At 41.8% G+C, this 17,220-nt stretch overlaps 1 protein-coding gene across 1 annotated transcript in view; it reads left to right on the forward strand.

Annotated features, from left to right (window-relative positions):
* The window catches only part of poln (polymerase (DNA directed) nu), a 67,909-nt gene that overhangs the window by 16,799 nt on the left and 33,890 nt on the right, over positions 1–17,220 (forward strand). Inside the window, exons 8-9 of the mRNA XM_049569213.1 lie at positions 8,823–8,880; positions 14,934–15,011. Of these exons, the coding sequence (XP_049425170.1) occupies positions 8,823–8,880; positions 14,934–15,011 (136 nt within the window). The remainder of the gene's footprint in view (positions 1–8,822; positions 8,881–14,933; positions 15,012–17,220) is intronic.

Here is a 17,220-nt window from a genome sequence, read left to right on the forward strand (position 1 = left end):
CAGGCTGCAGTGAGAGTCTCTCTCCATGGGATATTTAAAAATAGCAGATTTGTGCATTTAGTCCTTCTAAGGCAAGCTCAGGGGTTTAGTGTTGCTGGAGCCCGACGCTACGCGACCCTTTTTTCTTCTCCAAGTGATCATTCCACCGTAAAAGTTGCCGGCAGTCGACCCAGTGAATGAAGTTATTGTTTCTCCGACTCCAGCTGCTGCAGTTGCAGTTTACTAATAAAACTCTCTGGTTACATGAGCCTCAAAACCAGCCACAACTCAGCCCTGAGCAGAGTGACCGTCCTCTACTGACCAATCAAACTGCAGCGTTCACAGCTCCACCTTTTAGTACCAGATCTGTGTGCTAGGTACCCCAACAGAGGGGGGACCAAAAATGGGGACGGTACAGAACGGTTCCATTGGTACCATCCACAGCTTTTTACTGTGGGATGGAAAAAAGCGTACTGAACTGAAGTGAACCGTACTGCTCGGTGGAAATGGGGCTTTTGTGTCCGTATGTAAGTGAACTGAAAGTCAATTTATTCCTATGGGAACCTCCACATTCTCCGATGTGTTTGCGCGGACTTTGGTCAAGTACGTTTAAAATGTGAACTGTTACAGCAAATTTTAGATAGACTGTATGCATTGTGTGCCATAGGAAGTCGGCATGAAAACAACTTATCAAACAGATTATTATATTCACCTGATAAATGTTATACAGCTCTTTATATACATTTTTTCTAAGTGAAACGTTCAATGGCATATTTAGCCAACCATGTGAGCTGTTTAAAATATAGAGTGCATGGATAGTGGTTCAGATGTCTTTTAACAAAAACAACACTCACAAAACTGGTTACACACCTGAGAGGCCAACCTCCCCCATTAGTTTGTCCCTATTATTGGTCCTATTTTTGTCTCCATCATGCTCCATGCACTTATTTCATGAGAATGGATGGCAAAAAAAAAAAAAAAAAAACCTTCACCTGCAGTGGGTTTTATCTATCCATCCATTAACGGGTGCATTTCTGATGTTTGGGCTGTACTATGTATACTCCACAGATTGCGGACACAAAACTGTGCCGTGACATGACAATATGAGACTACACTGTCTTACTGTAGGATTGTGCTGCTGCATCTGTTCCCAAACTGCCAACTGAGTTTCCTTTCGGGCTTGTCAGGCATTTTAGTGTTCGTTAAAGACCGCTCTGCATTTACTCATTAAACGTTTTGTAGTAACACAAAGTCTTCCCAAGGCTGATCTAAGCCGTTTGCTGAAGTGTGTGTCATGTTCTCTGCTGAAGATAAGAAATTCTCATCTCAGGGGACTTGCTGGTTAAATAAAGGTTAAATCAACTTTTCTTATAAATAATTCATATTTCGTGTTTGTCCATTTGTTTTAAATGCTGGTCCATTACATTTAGACAGTAACTTGGGTTTATAATGATGCTGGCATTTGGGTAAAATTACATATGCTTTCTGACTACATTAAAATGCCCTGGTTGGTGCTGCTAGTTTCATATCTTCCCCCAGTATATCAACCAATCAGTCAGGGCTACTGTTAGATAAACTGGCTTTGTTCAACACTGTTATCAGGAGCGATCCCAGAGTTCAGAGGGCCACCAGCTGATTGCAGGTAGCTGCTTTCACCCTAGCACCTAGTTCCCTCTCGTCAGTCACCCTACTCCATAATGGACGGGCCGGCCGTGTGTTTTGCGGCTATATGCCGATCTCTCTCTCTCCCCACATGCTGAGCAGATGGATTTTGGCGGGTGTCTTTGTTTGTGGTTGCAGTGTGAATGGAGATAATTTAGCGGTGTGTGCGCGTCTAAGGGTGCACACAGACATGCATGTGTGTTTGCACTTGTGCATGTGTTCCGTGATGACTCATTACATTGGTGCAGTGTGATTGAATTACTCTGCACCAGCACAGTGATTCAGCTGTCCCCATCTGTTTAACAAGGCAGTGCTCCTCTGAGACTCTCACCATCTCTCTGAGGGCCAGATTTATGTTTATGACAGCGCGGGGAAATTTGCAGTGCGCCTTTCATTCAATTTGCACTCACAATCTGTGTGTAATTAGAGCCAGATGTACTAATGTAGCAGTGTGGGGGGAAAAATGGCATGCAGACTTGGAACCAAGCCCTCATGAACGCTGGTCAGCCTTGCTTCTGATTTTTCCTAATGGCCACTCATGGTATTGCTGCAAAAAAGAGCCAAAGGTGAAGTCTTCGAATATGTTTTATCCAACCAGCAGTCCACATTTTCAAAGCTATTCAGCTTGGTAGCATGTATAACAAATAAAAGCATCATATTCTCACATTTTAGAAGCATGAAACCAGCAAATGTTTGACCGTTTGCTTTAAAAAAAAAAAAATACTAAAAACTATTATTTGATCAGGAAAATAAAATTAATTAAAATTAAAAAAAAAAAAAAATTAAATTAATTTTCTGTCAATCAACTAACAAATAAATTGACTAATTATTGCAGCTCTAATACACACTCAGAAACTAATCAGCACCCTTGACTACTTCTAGCTGCATTTTGCCGCTGAACGAAGGCTGAGAAGGTGTAGTTCGGTGATGTAATTTATCTTAGCTCAGTATGGTCAAAACATTCACTCTGCCACCCTGCCGCTAAAGGCAAACAGAGGTGAACAGCTGGTACCATATCCAACAGGAAGCATGGTGTTAGAATAATTGTGTTAAACATCAATCTAGAGCTGAAAATCCACCTGAACTAACTTCTGGTCCATCAACACACAGTCCATATGCTTGTTTGATTTCTCAGAAGCCATAATATATCTTTTTTTTAATGAAAAAGCAGATTGAACTGTCGGGAGGAGGAAAATAAAATCAACAGAATTTGCTAAACCGAGCCTGACAGGCACACTGTGTGCAAATACATATTGAATATACAGTAATTAAATCCTGCTCAAACAGCAAGAGCCACTCATTGTGTCTCACGAGGCACACTGGTCCTTTTCACAATAAATACTTTAAGTGATTGTTTAGTTACCCGCATCTTACCTGCAAATGAAGTGGCCTTAAGAATAATTTAACCAGTGCTTCGCTAAAAAATGAATCCCTGGTTAACTGCACCAACAGGTGGTTTTACAACAAGTGTCATTGTCAGGCTCTTTTAGAGTCCATGCAGACCGTCCGCAGGTTCATTATCAGGCCACTATGAGCCGGTGTAAGGACATGAGGGGCGCATTAAAGAATACAAACACCGGGCTGTTGTGTCAAATAAGGAACAATGCTGCTCATGGTGTCAGTGGTGGAAACAGGAAAAACAAGCACATCTGCATGATTAAGTGGCCCATTCAGAGTCAATGAGCCCAGGAGAGGAAAACACAAGCATGTGTGTTGGTGTGTTTGGCAGTCGATGGCTCAGGCTTATTTTCAAGTGTGTCTGTGTGTGTGTGTTTCGTGTCAGACAGCCTCGGAATATTTATGTTGTGTGTGTTATTGTATTTGTGCAACAGAGGTTGATACACAAGCATTTGTGTCAGCTCTGTATAATTCACACACGTTGATGTAATTAGGGGAGGAGGAACAACATCAGCCGCCATTTAATGGAGCCCATCCTGTGCCAGCGCTCATGTGTGAGTGCGTGTGTGCATGTTTGTGTGCGGCTGTGCATTTTAATGTGCTATACACACAGTGTGAACGCTTGCTTGCTGTCTGTGTTTGGTACCCGTGTGTACCTGCAGCCTTTGTGCTCCTGTATTCCTGTTTGTAAGAGCCACTTTGAGTTTCAACATATGTAGGACAGAATGAATGAAATACTAGCGTGTGTTTGCATGTGAATGTGTGCATTTGTGTGTGAACTCTTACCAGGCTCCCTCAGTCCGACTCACACAGTGTCCACTAATGAACTGGTTCTCCGTTTCTTATGACACAGTAAGGGTGATAATGACTTAGGGCTGGGACACATGCCGCGTCTTTAACCGCCTGGAAAATGCAGGGTCGGGTGCTGGGTGCTACTCTTGTGTCTGCTCTGTGCCAACTTTCAAGGACGCAATGGCAGGTTGTGTATGAAGACAGGAGAGATATTTACCGACTGTGGTCGTTTGTTGTTGTTACCTCACAGGTTGAACAACAGAGTCAAGCTGTTTTGGTGTCCATCGGCTTGGAATTGGATGTTAGCTGCTGTGTTAGCTTGTGCTAGCTGAGCAGATGTCTCATATAGGTGTGAACCACTGCCATGGGTTATATGCTTGTTCAGAGGTGCTGTAGTTGTCTGCCAGGAGCAACATCATGGCATTACTATGGTGTCATCGTATGACTCCACCCTGTGCAGCAGACTATATAATCTAATATATATTCTTAACTGTTTAACTACTGATATCAGTCACACAAAATACTTATTGTTTTATACTTATTGCTGTGGATTGGTCTATTGTGTCTCACTGTGAGTGATCATGCAAATACAGGACATGTGTGCAGTAGGGGATGCAGTGAAGGCTTTAGTCCAGTAGGTGATGCCATCACTGGAGTTACTGTTGTAATACACACAGTAGATTACTGAGCAATATTTCATCAGTCTGTAGTTACATTTCTGGGCACTACTTCATTTCACTGGCACACAGACGGTGCTAAAGTACTGATGCACTGCAGTGTGTGTGTGTGTGTTTTAAACTCTCACACTCAGCAGTGAACAGAGCAAGCAGACCCAGACTTTTTCATATTTTACAATTTCTCATTCATCCTCCCTCTCTCCCTCTCAAGCTGCAATGACGCATGCAGTCTAGTCTACATCTCCGCTCTTTAATTCTTTGATTCTCGTCCTGCTGCTCTTTTTACTCTTTTATCTCTCTTTCATCTCTTGATCTCCGTCCCTCTCTCTTTCCTGCCTTTCCATCTCTTTGATTGTCTTCTCCCTTCTTCCCATCTTTCCTTTCACACGCTCACATCTGACTTTCTCTTTCAAAGCATCTGAAGCTTTTGATTGCATATCAAAACAGAGGGGCACCGCTCGCCTTTGCATAACAACAGTCAACAAAAGCTATTAACAATAATTAGATGGCTGGCTCCTAAAAATTTTTCATCTGTTAAGTGCTGATATGTTCTTTCAACAAATCATCATTCGGGGGAGAAAGTCTGAATTACGATCAGCGTGACGCAACTAGAACGTCAGAGCGCGTTGCTACGTTTGAAGTAGTCTGTCAAATCTTTTTGAGTGTGTTTCTCCTGTCATGACAGTGTGTGTATCTGGAGTGTGTGTTCAAGATGAAGAAAAAGGTGAAAATTAGTATCTAATTCGCTGGGTCTGTTTCCTGTATGTGTGTGTGTGTGTGTGTGTGTGTGTACTGATTTATGCTGTCGTCACTGCAACACTGATGCATGATGGAAGAGCTGAGCGTCTGACACACTGAATCACCTTACACATCACAGGGCAACACACCCACGTAGCAGACACATACACACACACCCCTTTACTCATTCACTCTGCCTCAAATACACACTGCAGGGCACACATCTCATGTACAGTGGTTGTAGGAGCACGTACAGTAACTGAACCTGTGTGTGTGTGTGTGTGTGTGTGTGTGTGTGTGTGACTGGTGCCTGGTCCCTGATGTCCACACCCTGCCACTGCAGTCCTGTCTTTTTATCCTCCCCTCTCTTCCTCCCTCTCTCCCTCTAGTGAATAATGAATAAGTGGTGAAAGCAGAGAGCCGTTTTCTCTCTCTAGATCACACACACAAGCATGCACGCACACTGTAGGGTCAAACCAACCACACACGCACACATGTTAAGATTCTGATCATGTTGGGAAACACTGTTATGTTTTTTTTGTGTGTGTGTATGTGTGTGTGGTGTGTGTTTTCATGTCCTTGCCTGCACTCTTCTACATGTCAGCCAGTGTTGTTTGTGTGTTTGTATGTTTCCATGTAAACACTGATTAATATGTCCTTGATGATAACCTTTAACATCCTCCCACACACTCACACACCTTGGGTTGTTTGAGTGTGCCTGTGTGTTTCAAAGGGTGGATACAGTGGGATTAACAGGGATTAAAGTGGAACTGCTGAGTCTGAACCATCATTTTCTACACTGTGTGTGTATGTGTGTGTGCTGGTGTGCCTACTTATCACCTTTCTTGTTTTTCCTCCTTCAGGCAGAAAAAAACTGCATACGTGTAATTTTCTGTGTGTCTATATCAGCAGCGTCTTCGATTACTCAGTGGGTCGATGCAGGGTGGGCCAGGAGCCCAGTGAGCGTCAGGCTGTTCCTATTTTAAGACGTGTGTCTGAAAACTTGAAAGATCTGTAGTGTTGGCTGGAGTCCCAGGAAGGCTTTCTGTTTTTTCTTACTCTCTGCAAACCAAAGCAACCATTGCCGGATAAATGCCACACAGGGTTGCAGCTGGTCATATGCACAGTATAAAAGGTGCACTGAGAACAAGGAAGATGCTCTTCTGTTAAAGTGGGATTGTGAGGGAACAATCCAACCCTTTTATCTCATCTAAAACTCACATTTATTGCAAAGCATAGTTGTATGTAGCTGCTTGTTTTAAGTGGAGAATTAGCATTAAAGTCACTATGAGACAGATAAAATGTGAAAAATTACACTTCTCTGCCTACTCTGTTCTCTCGTAGTGGTTCTAATGGCCTTACTGCATATGAACGAAAACAACCAAACAGCCGAGGAGTCTCTAACACAGGTGTCAATCATGTTAACCACTGCTTGTGAACTGCGGTCAAACTGTCAAACTAGGCAGTGCTGATCAAATATCAATCAAGATTCTGTTACTGCATTGCCTATTTCTTGCCTCAAATTTTTTCAGAAACATATTTTAGTGTACTGTTTAGCTGTAAAATGAGAACGTTTGTGACCCGGCTGCCTATAAATAAAATGTATGATTATTATTATTATAATTACTATAATTAAAACGTGGGTGGCATCTAATATTTCATACCTTAATACCTGTCTGACATTTCACTGGGGAATACCGTATATGACCCTATGTGTGTAAAAAAAGAAAATAATCCTAAAAGCTGAGCTGCTAGTGGTCAGCGTAGTATGCGTGAAATTATCTAGCCTACAGTGTAGGGTTGGGTGATGTGTCAAAATTTCCAACCAGCCACCAACACCTCAAACAACCAGCGACTACTGATATATTCACAGTGTTGTGCGTAGATGTGAAAATCTGCTGAGTCTACTGATGTTGCTGGCCAGCTTTTTACGAGACATTATCCCCACCATTCACAGCCATGAGCCACTTCCACTGATTGAGGTGTTAAAGAGTCTGTGGGCATGAAGGATCTCCTAAAGCGTTCAGTCCTGCAACGCAGCGATCACTGTAACTGCTTCTCTGTCCTGCCATGGTGTTGTGGAGAGGGTGGCTGCTGCATTCCCCGAGGATGGTCTGCACCTTGCTCTGTGTACGTCCACACACCACAGTCCCCACTGAATCCAAGCCCCTGCCAAGTCCTGAACCTGCCTTCTTAATCAGCTTGTTCAGCTGTTTCCTGTTCTTGTCCGTCATACTGCCTCCCCAACAGTGTATGGCGTACAGGAGTGCACTTGCCACCACCGATTGGATACAACATATGCAGCATGTCAGTGCACACATTAAAAGACCTAAGCTTACGGAGAAAGATGAGCCAGCTCTTCCTTCCAGTAAATGGCGTCTGTATTCACTGACCAATGTGTTTCCTGCTGTAGAGTGAGTTATGTCTTGACAGAGACAGCAAACTAGCTCAACAACATGGCCAAACACAAGTATGATGCTGAATATATTTAAATCTGTGGACCTTCACTAAGAAGACATCTGAACCCCATGGCTGGACCAGTTGTTTCTGAAAGCTTTTGAGGCAAAAAGTAGACAATGCAGTCACAGAATCATGATTCATATTTCATCAGTGCTGTCTAGTTTGACAGTTTGACCGCAGTTCATGAGCAGTGAGTGACATGATTGACAGCTTCATTAGAGATTCCTCGGCTCTGATTGATCCTAGTGAATGACATTAGAGGCAGTAGAAAAAAGGAGGAGTGACATGATTTTTTTTCCACAGACTATCTGTCTCATGCTCTTTCGGAATGTAGTGACAGTTTCAGCAAATATGACAAAAAAAGTAATTTTCATAAAAGTTACCAACTGCTTCAAACCTGGTACACTACACTCATGGAAACAGTAGGACTGTCACTTGGTCCAAACACATGGAAAGTGATGTTATTCGTTGAAATTTATACAGTCCATGTATCCTAATCCTCAACTACATGCTAAAACTGACATTTTCCACAAATAAAAAGTGACGGCCTTAGAAAATAAAATATACAAAAATAGAAATTTGAGGTGCAGCCAACAATTTCCCCGTACAGGTGTGTGTCCTTTCAGGTGAAACGTTCCTGACTGCTACATAGGAATGGCTAGATACAGACGATGTGCTGATTGCTATAGAAATTAAAATTATACAGAAGAAGTCATCAGTAATATTTCATTATGAAAAAGTAGCTATTTGGAGGCACTCCAACCAGCCTCATTTTAAAGTGGGAAGGGATGACATCATCTTATTATAGCACACACAAGTGAATGCCACCTCCATCTCCTCTTCCATGCCTTCATTACAGCCTCACAGGAGCATGCTAGGAGTGGCTGTAGATATATACAGCCGACCTTTCTCCTCTGTGTGGAGCTATATTAGTTTATGTAGGTTTCCACACAGTGGGGAATAATTTATCTCTACAAATCACTATGTTGACAACAGGAAGACCCACTTCCACAGACTAATGAGACACTGTTACAGTACAACTGTCTGTAACTACACACCGTACAGGGCAATAGTGAACTCCAGCAGGCTTACACAGTGTGTTTTCTCCCAAACTAGAACTTCCAGGCCCTGCCAAGACAGCCACTTCAAATCACCAAGAAGCAGTACATCCAAGGTAAGGCACACACACACTCATTAATACACACACCTCCCACACGTTCTAGAGAACGAGGCAGTGATAAATGTCGAGGTGCGTGTGCTTGTGTGTGTGTGTATGTGTGGGTGAGGGAGACATCTCTCAGGGCATACAAAAACTGATGAGCAGTGAGCTAGTAAAGAGGCTTTATGAGGATGGTGAAAGTCCACAGCAGTAAAGGGCCAGTCACTAAAAGTGTCTCCTCCATATGTGTGTTTATCTGAACTGCACCGGGGCTTCTGGTATATAGTTTGTTTATGTTGCATCTATTTCATTTTAGGATGATATTTAAAATTGCACAGTAAGCTTATAACATGAAAATATTTTACATTTAGCCTATTCAGCCCCGCATGATTATACAAGATCAAAAAATGAAACGTTTTCCTTTTACCAGTTCTGCCTCGACACCTAAACATTTTCAGACGGGAAAATGGCACTTAAAGCTGGATTAAACCAGATTAAGTAGGGCCTATTGTGTTTAAAATAGAACTGGAAGTTGTTTTCTCTTCTCTTGATATAAGCTTATGTCAGTTTGATGAGAACAGAAAAAGATGGTGGATGGAAAATTATCAAAAGCAAATGGGAAGTGGCAGGATTCACTGTGAGCGTGGCCTTTTTATAGTCTGTACGTTGTTAAAGAGCCAGTTTTGAAACAACTGAGAAAATGAACAGCTGCTCTTAATTGATCACGTATGTAACATCAGTACCAAACCTTTCTTTAATCTGCAGTGTAATATCTCTGTTTACTTTCATGAAAAGAATGTGTTCTCCAAGACAGCTTGGGGGAGGACATTATCCATATGGACACAAGCATCAATTTAGCAATCTTAGTTTTGGTTATATTCCCATCACTCCTTCTCTGTTGCCACCGCCTGTCTTCTTGTCATCTCTTCTCCCTTGGAATAAAATTTTAATTACCTCGTCTCGCCCTTGTTGCACACAGTCATTATTTGATAAAAACTGCCACACAGACACTTTAGGAAAACAGCCTGACTCTTCATTTTGGTTGTTTGAGATCTGCATCAGTTATATTATGACAAAATTGCAATTCATAACAAGTCCAGTGTGTAGGATTTAATGGCATCTATTGGCAGAAACAGTACGTAATGTTCATAACTATATCAGGGTTCAACGCTAAGGTTTTTTTTTTCACTTGCCTGGTCGGGCAAGTTGGTCAGAGATCTACTTGCCCAAAGTCAGTTTTTACTTGCCCTATAAAAATTGTTTAATTTAAGCGGCTATCAATTAACAAAGACTGCAGTTATTTTTATGTTATGTAATCTTTATTCACACTGTATTTATTAATTAAAACAACATATGTCATGTATTGTAGCTTAATTCCTACACAAATATGACAGTGTCAGGGCTTAAAGTGAAAAATGTGTCAATCATTCTCCGTCTATAATTTTGCGCCCATGCCCACCTCTATTTATTTTTCACCCCTCTCTCCAGTTCTGCTGTATTAACACCGGGTTTAATATACTTTGCTTCCATCTCTCTGCCCTGCTCTACTTCAACGCTACTTAGCTCTCTCTCTCTACTCTACCAGTAGACTACCACATCCACCTGTTGCACAAAACGCACACAGTAGTGTTTCCCCTAGGATGGAGTTGTAGCAGCGGAGGTGAAGCACACGCATGAAAAATAATTTTCACATGCGTGAAACTTTTTCGTATGCTTGCAAAGCACAGCCTACTGGGATGTTTCTATGTATCTACTGGCACCAGAAGGGCTCTTTAGGACTAAGTACATACAGTACATGTCTGCACAGTCATGAGCAGGTGAAATGTCTGTCTAGCTTACATATGAGGAGTCTCAAGATTTAGGAACATACAATTGTATTGAATATGATAAAAGTAAAAAGTCACTTGACATGCTGCTGTTTTGTGCTATGACCTATTTAAGTGCTTGAAGTTGTTATTTACGTGACAACGCCTGAACGCAACACAAGCTCAGCATGAGTGCTGTGCTACGCTGCTCGGAGTACAGCGTGTTTGTCTGAGCGTAACAGCAGTCTGATGGTTATTTACACAGTGTCCATAACAATAACTTTGTCAGCTGACAAACTGCACCGGGCTTGGGGTCAGGTTTGGTCAGGAAAATACGTCCCGAGCCGCTCTAGCATGCTCACCTGTGTGTGTGGCGGAACTCCGCCGTGCACGATACAGAGAGCAGAGGAGAATTGTTAACGCGTGACCATGTAGAGACAGAAATGACACAATGACATAACACCATAAATAGTATGTTGTTATGTTATTATATGAAGCGTCCGTCGTGCAAAATAATATCAATGGGGGCTGTGGGCAGGACATTGTTACACAGCTGTGCCTGTGACTTCAGGCAGAGAGACCGCTGCATCAGAGCAGAAGGAGCACGTTTTAAAATACATTTATTTTATCAATTAGTTACTAACTTTTACTATTTTTAGCAGCTTGCCCGATCGGGCAAGTGAGTTGTTAGTTTACATGCCCGACCTTGAGTTTTACTTGCCCCGGGCAATCGGGCAATCCTTATTGTTGAGCCCTGTATATTGTTAATGTGTATAATCACCTGAAACTAAGAACTGTATTTTTGTTCCCTTAAGCGGGACTTATACTTGTGCCTATGCATGTAGCCTACACCATCGTGAGCATTTATACATGTGCGGTGGTGTGTCTGTGTCACTCAGCAGTTACACCTCAAAAACACTAGTAGATGGCGGAGGTTTCTGTGAACTGCTGTAAAGTTTAGTTGATTCAAAACACACATTAAACACACATTAAACATGGCTTAATAGAGACAATTTCAAACACAAGCACACAAATCAGCTTCACTATAACTCGCAGAATTCACAGACAAACACTTGTCTTTATCTGGACACATTTTCCCCACAAATACAACGTGCTAATGTTTTTAGCACAAGCCTATGGCATTTTACATTGTATAAATTAGCCTAGCAGCTAGCGAATTTTTCCTCTTCTCATATAAAACCAGGGACAACAGCAACATTTAACAAAGGTAACGGTACATAATTTGGCTCCGTTACAACTCACAAAGTTCACAGATGAAACAACTGTCTTATACTAAACATGTTTTCCAAACAAATACAACATGCTAACTTTATTAGCACAAGCCTATGGCAATTTACATTGTATAAATTAGCCTAGCAACGAGCAGAGATTTCCTCTGCTCATATAAAGCCAGGATAAATCACACACAAGACTTAAAATGCTATTTTTGAGGCTTTGTTGTCTTCACAATTTATTGTTTTTTTTTATCTGTGAAATTAAAGTAAATAAAAGGTTTTTTTCCACTGAGGGAAATGGTTTCAGCTTACAGAAATAGACAGGAGGTCTGCGTCACCACAAAGTGTAGTTACATTTCTGGGGAGGTTCACGTCAGGCTACGGTGTAGATTACGGTGTTGATTCAATGCAGAAGTATAAATTCCGCCTTAGAATGAACCATTTGCATCTACATAAGGAGCGGGTCCTTTCCCACAGAGTCCGCCATGTTGTCTCTACAGTAGCCCAGAATGGAAAAATCAAAGTCTGGATCTGGATATCACCTTTTGCATTTTCACGTCAGCCACCCTTGTTCTCCTACACGCTTGGTACACAGGAGAGGTTTCAGTTCTGCAACCTCACCTTTTGATGCCACTAAATCCTTCACACTGAACTATTAAATAAGCAAAATAAAATGACAAAAAATAGCCAAAAATAGAGCAACCTGCAATGTACTCAGCCAGTCACTGATATATTTTGTCTCGCCACTACTTTGATTTCGAGCATTTTGCACTTTTTGTTGTACTTCACAATTACATGCACAATACTGCTATGAGGAGCTACTGGCTGTGTGCCGTCTGGTCGGCGTACAAAAGCATGTGTTGACAGTGTTTTTGCACTGTATTCTCACTTCCAGAAGGGGCAGACAAAAGTCTGCACCAGAGAGTTAAAATTCTAGTTAGTTGTCACTGGAGACCACAACGCTTGAACCGAAGCACGTGTTTCCACTGAAGGCTTAAACTCAAAAAAATTGTTGTTAAACCACCACCACCACGGTTTCATGATATTATACAATTATTATTGTAATTATTATTATATAAGTATGACAGGCAGCTGAGGAGGAAAGGAGATGCTTACACGGTATGATAACTGTAAATTTTCATACCATGGTATATAATTTCATGGTATACTGCTGCAACCCTAGACCTAAGATTACAAAATTATGCAGTGCTCTAGTTCAGGCAAAGAATAGGGTCAATATTGATTTAAACTGCCTGTAGATTTCAAAGTAATTTCAGCATGTTTACTCATAAATCACTGCAGTGAGCATTAGATTTTCACTTATTCATACTCCAAACTGTTGGTCAGTACAACTATGATATCATAGGTTTTTGCCTGCCACTGCGCAGACACCTCTTGACAAATGATCAGCCTCTAATGAGGATGCCTGGTCGTGGTTTTCGGAGGTCATCACTTATCTGGAGGGCTCCAGTTTAATACTTGTCTGCTCCAGGGTTACCAGATTAGCTGGCTGGCAGTGGATACCAACCACAGGACAGAAAAAAATTTCTCCATTTGCACATGAATAAAACATCAAAACAAGTGCATCCATCTGTTGGCACGGCCAGGCCACACTGACTCTGCTGTCAGTCACAGCCGGTGGAGCCACATTCAGCATTATAGCTCTATTTCTGTCCCTTGCCTCCTCCATGTTTCTGTGTTTCTTTCTCTCTCTGAGTGATTCATAGGTGCTAACATCAGCACCTCTGCTCCTCACTTACTCAGATTCCCAAAGCTCCTTGTCATCAAATCCTGCCCCTGCCACATCCCTCATATCATCCCTTCTCTCACTCCATCAGTATTCCTCTTCTCTCCATTTGTCTTCCTGTGTCAGTAACCGCTTTGTGTCTTGAGGTGAGAGGTGAAGCCCCAGTCACAACTGATTACAGTGATCATATGTGTGTGTGTGAGGCCACATTTTCAGTGCCAGCATGTATGTGCTTGTGTGTGTGCATGTCCTGCTGCAGTTATATTTTCTTCATGCTGACGTGGGATGCAATGGTTCATTGTTACCCATCATTTCTCCCACACTAAAGTCAGCACTTCAGTCCAGCTCCTCTATTGAAGAGAGTGCAGTGATAGACTGATCCTGATTGGATTCTGATTTGCCTCTAAATGGGGCGCTGCGGCTTCATAACTTAACTTCTCATTAAATCAGATGTCAGTGTTAGCTCCTTTTATTGCTCCTCTAAGTCCACAGCTGCTCACTGTCTGCGTTTCTGTGTGGCTTCTCTCTGTCAAATATACACACAGGATATTGGATCCAAATGACTGTGTTATGCTATATGTTTGGTCAATAAATTAGTTTTGAAATGTGCTGTGAAAGACGTCCATATGCTACATGATGAGATGCTCTGCTCATTTATGGAAGGTCGATTCAATTTATTTCTGCCATGCATGGCCCCTAACCAGCGTCACTAATAACAGAATTGAGAAGTGATAGAGCATGGTACAATTACGAAGGCATTTGAGAAGTGTTTCTATGGCTTTCAGTGTATGGTCATACATGGCACACAAGTTGCGATTATTTACTAAATCCTATCTTTCTTTATTTTATGAATGTTCAAGTATACTTTAACCCAAGAGAATTTTTTTTTATGTAACATTTTGTTAATTTTTGTGAACTTTCAGTTCATAATAGTGATGAGAATACATTTAAAAAGGCCATTTATATACTAACATAAAACAATAGATGGTACTATAATAGTTGTAAATGTTGATTAGACCTGAAACAGTATTTTAATCACACGTAATGTGGATTCTTCTTGAATTAGACTCTGTTTGGCCAAGGAAACTCATTCAAATTGTCTAAATGTATGTTCACTACAAACACATTTGTCGGAAACTGGCTATAGTTTTCTTTTACTCCACAAAATAAACTAAATTTGCAAGCAAGTTACCAGAGGCTATTGTAATATATTTGCTCATTTAAAGTTGCATGCACTTTGCATTGAGGTGTTTCTCAGGGGTCTGTGTTTGGTCCCCTCAGGAAAGGAGGAAGAAGTGGTGACTGTTCATCCTCGGGCAATGTTTATTCCTCAGGAGGGGTGGACTTTTCTCGCAGCAGGTAAGACAATAGTAACGTCAAATTTTCACTTTCATACAGCATTATTTTTGCCCCTGTCACCCAACCAGATACAAAGTAATGAGGCTCAGGTCATAGTCACATAGTTTATCAGTGGGTCCCAGGTCTTGTAAAATCTCTTCATGGAGGCGCTGAGGGTGCATCTGATTTTTTTCCAGCTTGATATTTTGCATCACACCTTTGATCAATTGGCTGTGTGATGGAGGGATTACATCCTTCCATTTGAATAGAAGTGAGCGTCTTGGTGATTGGGAGGAAAGGACAATAGCCTTCTGTAAGTGAGCAGGGATATTTGAACCATCTGGAACTAACAATATACCAAAAATACCAATCTTAGGAGAGAGCAAAATATTACAGCCTAAAGCCTTGAAAATGGTGTCAAAAAGGATAACCAGGATGGTGGCTGGGGTCCGTTTATACCTGTCACATACAGGGCTATAGTGTAGCCGATGTAGCACTTTAAACTGTGTGAAGAAAAAACAATGTCCCATTCCTCATTTGAGAGTGGGCTGAGCACCTTTTTATATATTGTTTGACTTCCTGATGTCATCATACATAAAATGTCTTAATCTTTAAAAACAGTAACTTCATCATGCAACTAACAAGTTAAGGTCACACCAAGTGGCAGCCTCTGCAGCTGAAAAGCCAACACGGAAGTACCAAAAACTGCAGGTCAGTCCCCATAGACCCCATGTTAAAATGCCCAACTTTACAGCAGAACTAAACATGTTTACAGCCTGGCACAAAAAACAGTTTTGGTCTCTATAGCTACTTTAAAACATTTATGACACCTGTGCGGGGGGATTTTATATACCTCACCCATTTACATTTTTATTAATGCTTAAAGTTACACATAATTAAGGGTCCCAGGCCGTCTGTAAGGCATCACCACAGTCCATGAGTCAGATCCATCCCTCGCTCCTTCACAACCTCACCCTCTTATCCAAATATGATCACTTCTGGTTCCAAAAGTTCAAGGTGGTGACAGCTAAAATGCCGAACTTAAGAAGTCCACAAACCAGTGGGTGGTGTCATGGTTGCTACATCCCTTATTCTTATACAATCTGTGGGTACTTCTAATAGATTAAAATCAGAAATCACTGCACATTTAGCTGCTCAGGCAGATCATATCATTAACTGTTGAACCAGCCACTCACTAAACCTATGAGGGGGTTTTAGCCTTCTTGGAAACGTGTATGAGCACCTGTTTTGACAGCGGCACGACAGTCACACATGAGTGACTTAACAAGTTTCTGAGACGTCTTGAGTTGTAGTCCTACCAGGGATGCACCAGTTTATTGGCTGAACATGGCCCATGTTTTTCTCTTGTGTCACATTAATTTTGCTCAGACTAAAAAGCAAAGCTCGAGACTAAAGGCCATAGAGTGTTGGGCAAAGGTAAATTCTAACATTCTCATCATGTGTTCATTGCAATCTTGTCAGATGTAGTTTTCGGTGAGAATAAATATAACTGTTTAAAAGAGAAATTTGTCAATGTTTTTACAGGAATATAAAATAGATATTAGAGAGGGAACTATGATGCAAAGGTAGTGCAATTTAGGTCCAAATGACTTTAAAAACATCGGTATTGGCTAACGGCCAAATTGTTGTTATTGAACATTGGTATTGGCCCAGAATTTCAAAATTGGTGCATCCCTAAGTCCTCCTATTTCTTTGTACTTGAATGTGCAGACTCCAGTCAGCGTAAATGTTCTCCCTGGGCTCAATTTGACTTTTTGAGTTTGGAATTTAAAAAACCCTCTAACTCTGACACGACCTCAGCTGGCATCATAAGGTCACTCCAGGGTGTAACGCTGGTCCAGGCTGTGCCGACTGATGGGAGAGCTGGGACACTGTCAGCCTGGGAGAGCTTTGCAGGGCTTTGTGTGTGGTCTGCTGGCTCTGACAGTGTGTCGCGCACTTACATAACCCGACAGATAAACCAGGGTTAGCAGGAGGACAGCAGCAGGATAAGAGCGAGGATCCCACATATATACACAACATGGCAGGGATTCACAAAACACATGCACACCAAGCACACGCCCACGCAACCACACACGCACGCACGCACGCACTCAGGCCAGGTTGCCATGGAAACAACCCCTCCTAGGGAGCACTCGCCTAGTCACCCCCTTTATGTCCTCCGATGTCCTTCCCAAACTAGAACAACTGCTGTGGGTGTCTGTGTGTT

The sequence above is a fragment of the Epinephelus fuscoguttatus genome, linkage group LG23 (assembly GCF_011397635.1).
Source record: "Epinephelus fuscoguttatus linkage group LG23, E.fuscoguttatus.final_Chr_v1".
Classification (NCBI taxonomy): Eukaryota; Metazoa; Chordata; class Actinopteri; order Perciformes; family Serranidae; genus Epinephelus; species Epinephelus fuscoguttatus.